The sequence below is a fragment of the Myotis davidii genome, unplaced genomic scaffold (genome assembly GCF_000327345.1).
Source record: "Myotis davidii unplaced genomic scaffold, ASM32734v1 scaffold803, whole genome shotgun sequence".
Taxonomy (NCBI): Eukaryota; Metazoa; Chordata; class Mammalia; order Chiroptera; family Vespertilionidae; genus Myotis; species Myotis davidii.
This window is the reverse complement of record NW_006295567.1, coordinates 2,982,729-2,988,300: the sequence shown is the minus strand read 5'-3', so window position 1 is coordinate 2,988,300 and position 5,572 is coordinate 2,982,729. Positions and strand designations below refer to the sequence as shown.

Below are 5,572 nucleotides of genomic sequence, written 5' to 3'. Positions count from 1 at the left end.
CCCGCTTGCCATACATCACACTTACCTGGAAGGCCTGTAGCTCCGGGCAAACCCTTGGGACCTCTTCCTGGAGGGCCCCGTTCTCCCTTTTCTCCCAAGTCACCTGCAGTGTTAGAGAAATGTTATATTTCTATAGACCTATAAAAAATACAGCTCTGTAATTTTAAACTTTAATCAAAGCCCAAATTCTAAAACCAAAGGTCATAAAATTGCCACAACTAGATTGTAGTAAGGCAAAAATCAAGTTAATTATAATCATGGATCTAAGGGGGGAAATCAAATAACCATAGTCATAGATGCTGAAAAGACATTTGAAAAAACTGAACACACATTCCTGGTACAATAGTCAATAAAATAATAATCAATGTATACCTCCTTAACATGAAAAAAACCTACTCTTGCCAGGACCGGTTTGGCTCAGTGTATGGGGCGTCGGCCTGAGGACTGAGGGGTCCCAGGTTCGATTCCGGTCAAGGGCTTGTGCCTTGGTTGCGAGCACATCCCCGGTGGGGGGTGTGCAGGAGGCAGCTGATCGATGTTTCTCTCTCATCGATGTTTCTAACTCTCTATCTCCTTTCCTCTCTGTAAAAAATCAATAAAATGTATATTTTTTTAAAAACCTACTCTTTTCTCTCAATCCAAACGCTAGCCTGATGCTTAGTGGGAAACATGGTAAGCAGCCCCACTACAGTCAGAACATTATAAAGATTCCTCGTGTATCACTATTACTTATCATTTGGTTTGCGAAGTTAAGACTATCTGTTTCCAGGTGCTGTGTGTGTGTGTGTGTGTGTGTGTGTGTATAAAACCCTAGGAAATCAACTCCAAATATACTACAAACAATAAGATAATTCAGTAAAATGGCATGATACAAAGTTAATATATAAATCAATAATTTTCATATATAAAAAGTAATTGGTAGTGAAAAATGATACCATCTGTAATAGCAATTAAAGTAGTAAATACTAGGAATAAGTTTAATCAGAAATATGTAAATACAACATGAAAACACTTGATATTTCTAAAGGATATGAAAAGACTGAGGAAATGTTCTCATCTGGAATGACATCATCATAACAGTCGTCAGTTCGCCCTGCGCTGAATTTTCATCATGAGCCCAATAAAAATACAGATTTTTTTAAACCAGAGAGGTGGTTCTGAAGTGTGTATAGAAAAAACACATAAAACAGAATAGCCATAAGAATTCCCAAAAGAAAAGCAACTTGAAGGGAATTAATCCTACCAAATATTAAACCGTTAAAATATTGTGGGACGGGTACTTGAGTAGACAGACCAGTGAAACAGAATAGAAAATCTAAAAACAGGCCCAAATACACATAGGAATTTGGTTGTTTTTAAAGGTGTCATCTCAGAGTGGGAAAAAGTTGGATAATTTGATAAGAAGTGTTGCAAAAGTGAGTAGCCTACTTGAAATAAAACATGTTGGATCTATTTCTCATACCACAAGCCAGAATAAATGGTAAATGTATCAAATATTTTAAATGCAATTTAAGAACCAAAACAAAACAAAGGAGAATTATTTTACCACCTCAGATTCGAGTTGGCCTTTCTAGTATGATATGAAGACTTCTAACTCTAATATGAGGAGTTCCTAAAATCAATACAAAAAGGCCAACAACACAATAAATAATAAGCAAAAAAAGTCTGTAAAATGAAATAAAAGGCTCTTACCTATATAAAAACATCCCCTGACTTCACTCTCATAACAGAATTAATGTAAACTTAGGATAAATAAGGATGCTATTTTAGCCTACATGATCAGCAAAAATTCCAAAGTTTGATTAAATATATGCTAGCTGTTGAGAAATACACTATCACGCATTGCTGATAAGAGTGTAAATTGGTACTGTCTCTTGGAGGGTAACTTAACAATATCTATCAAAATTATAAATAGAACAACCATTTTACCCAACAAGTCCACTTCTAGGAATTTATTCTAGAGATATAGAGCTTATGTTGATATTTGTACAAAAAGGAAACATATGCAGTGGTGCTCACTGAAGCCTTACGGTAATAGCAGAAGATTGAAAACACTCTGAATGTCCATGAAAGAGTTATATACATTTTGGTAATTCCACAGAATGGAATACTATGCAGCTGTGAAGAAGAATCCAGAAGCTCTTTGAAATGATCTTCAAGACATTGTTAAATGAAAAACACACGGTCCAGATCACTTACTACAAGACCATATGGCTTGTTTTTTAAAGAATCTAGGGCAAATATACTATATTCATATATCCTTGCATATCATAGTTAGTAAAGATGTAGAAGAAATTAACAATAGTGATGACCTCAGGGGAAGAATAAAGAAACCTCAGCAAATGGGAGACAGGAGTGATAGAAAAACTCCTTGCTAAATATTTTCTATATATTCTAAAATTCTTAAATAATGTAAGTTTAGTATTACCAAAAAATAAATTAATGAATTTCCAAATGTTAAAGTGTGCTACCAAAAGTGCCTACATTTTACTATGGACTCATTATTTACAGAGAATGTGGTTTGGATTGGTACCAACCATGTGTATTTGTATGACAGTTGATTACATTGAGGGAATCGGCAGTCACAGAACAAAGCTGCTTTAATATATCCTGGTGCCTGCAGAGACTAAACCCAGAAACTAGGCCTCATTAACAAAGTGTTCTGATACCTTACTCAACTGGTCCTGAATGACTTCTAGTGCTCCCAGTACAAGCAGGCATTATCCTACTCTCTCATTAGTATTGTATTATATTATTTCCTACTAGAAAATGCAATGGTATTTTGTAACGAATTCTATCCAAAATCATTTTTCCCAAACATCTGTATCACCCCAACCTCATTCAATACTGAGTCTTTGTAATGACTTAAAAACAAAGGCATGTATAAAACAAAAATGGGAAGCATATCTGTACAACCATCGATACATTAGTAAATAGTCAACCATCTCTCATTATGAAGGAATGTTTAGTTATCATACTTTGATTTTAACTGTGAATGTCCTTGTGTGGATATTTTTATGCTGAAACAACTACATTTTCAAAGCAATTTAAATTTATGTAAATACTGTGTAAGGAACAGAGCTCAGGACGGACTCATATTCACATAAGCTACTTTTTTCACACTCATCATTAATCTAGTCTTCCTGTATTAGGAAGATATGACAATTGGCATTTTTAAAACTAACAGCTGAAGCACTCTTGTTAACTTAGCAATTTAAATGTCATATCACTGCAATTCTGGAGACTGGCAATGAGAAGAGAATCTTTAAGGTGCCGTATTTTTTCATATATGAGATGAAATTATAAATTAAAATGCAACTTTCACACAGATAGTGAAAGCTAAACACATTCAGCATGAAGCCATGACAACTTGAAAATGTTGCTTGCAAGGAGGAAGACTGCTGTCTTAGTTGTGATGCTGTATTCTGGTACTGGTCATAAGAAAACAAATTTCAGATGGGCTCCAAGACAGCCATGCTGCAGACTGCTGTTTCACAGCCTGGTTCTGTTTGTCACCAGGGTTAATCTACTTCTTCAAGGCCTGAGCCCGCCTTCTTCTGATGTTCAAAGAACGGCTTAAAGAACTAACGGTCCACCTTTGTTAGCCTATTGTGTCATAAAATACATATAAAAAGCTTATAAAATCAGCTTAAATAAGGTATGAAGCAAAGAACACAGTTTGAAGAGAAAACAGCTTATTATGAACGGAGTGGCTAAAACTAAATAAATTTTCATCGTTCCATCGTTGCTCTTTATTTAATTTGTTTGAAAGTTATTATTGAAGGTCCATTGTCATGTGACAGCTTAATATTTTAAAAAGTGTTGGTCACAGTATGACTGTACTTTCTCAAACCTTCACTCACATACTGACATGCCTGTCTGACTCACACTGAAATATCTGAAAAAATATGCAGCTTTACTCATAAGAACTTAAAATGAATCCACACTGCGAACATTCAGAAATGGTATTCGTGTCACGAAAGACTGACTTAATACTAAGGAAAGTGAACATAGGCCGTTAGATGTCGCTCTTGCTCCTGCTTGAGTACACACATAAAATGTGCACCGTGCATGGGCTTTGGCCCTAAGATGTTTGCATAATATTATATGAAACATGTTGATAAAAAACAAAAACGTATAACACATATATAAATGACGTAAGCTCTGAGAATCACTTTAGGCCTATTTCTACTGGCTCCTATTGAAAGTGTGCTACTGTGTTTTTTGAGTAATTTTCAGGAGGGAAATAGTGATTTACTTAACACATAGCCTGAACTACTAAGAGCTTTAATAAAACTTATTTCTTACTTACATGAAAACTTCTCTAGGAAAACCATCTCAAAGTGACAACATGGCAGAGCAAGGCTCCATACATTTATAAGGGATGGGGAAAGGCAACAGCTGACAATGAAATGCATCTCTCTTCTCTCATCGGCTAGACATTGATGTCTCAAATGGGAAGTGCTGCTTGTCACGGAAAAGGTGCTCTCTAACCTTTGGATGGTGACACACTATGTTTTCTATTACGTGCCATTGTTAATGAATGTGGGGGGACAAGAGAGGCCAAGGCCAGTGACCTAGAATCATACATTCCCACGTGTGTGACAGCATTGACTGATAAAGAAAATGATTACTTTTTCTGCATACACCCCAAGTTTTACGAAATGAAACGGGAAAAGGTGCTGCTTTAAAGGAATCCAATGACAAGAAAGAGATGGAGGGCACTGGGGAGAGAAAGTCTTTTAGAAAAAAAGAAAAGGACTGCATCACTTCTAGACTACATCATGAATACTGAAGGAAAATTAGGGGGAAATCCCTTATATGATCAAGCTGAGCTTGACAAATGGACTTAGTGGTGGAGACATTGCCCACGTTCCAAATATAGAAATGTACCTTTCTCCCCCTCAAAATTAGGTTTATCTCCTAGGACCAAATCAGCCCAGCCCAGCCCAGCCGCAAGTCAGTGCTGTTAAGAGATTTCCAGCCTGGCCAATGTGGTTCAGTGGTTGAGAGTCGACCTATGAACCAGGAGGTCACGGTTCATTTGATTCCCAGTCAGGGCAATGCCTACGTTGTGAGCTCAGTCCCCAGTGTGGGGCGTGCAAGAGGCGGCCGATCAATGATTCTCTCTCTCTCATCATTGATGTTTCTAACTCCCTCTCTCTTCCTTCCTCTCTGAAATCAATAAAAATATTTTTTAAAAGGGCTTTCTGGACAGTTTTCAAACCTTTCATCTTTGTTTCTGTGGTCCTCAGCCCTAGTTGTACATTGAAATCACCTGGGGTGTATTTTTAAATTCCAACGCCCAGACCAATGAAATCAGAATCTCTGGGAATGGGACCCAGACGCGAGTCATTTCTAAAGCTCCTCAGGTGGTCCCAGCACGCAGCCGGCCTGTGGAGGGCAGCTCTGGGCCGCCTCTCCTAACGGAGAGAGTCAAGTTTGTGATTTTAAAGGAATCAGATGGGACTTGAGGAGAGTTCTGTTACTAACTCAAAGTTAGGCTCTACCCACATAGGGAGACTTCCTTTTAGCCGAGGACCATAGGGCTGTGGCTTCTATAGCCCTACGG

General features: G+C 37.4%; 1 protein-coding gene across 1 annotated transcript in view; it reads right to left on the bottom strand.

Annotated features, from left to right (window-relative positions):
- Positions 1-5,572, bottom strand: part of COL9A1 (collagen type IX alpha 1) — a 125,145-nt gene that overhangs the window by 11,423 nt on the left and 108,150 nt on the right. The window contains 1 exon segment of the mRNA XM_015568161.1: positions 26-103. Within this exon segment, the coding sequence (XP_015423647.1) occupies positions 26-103 (78 nt within the window).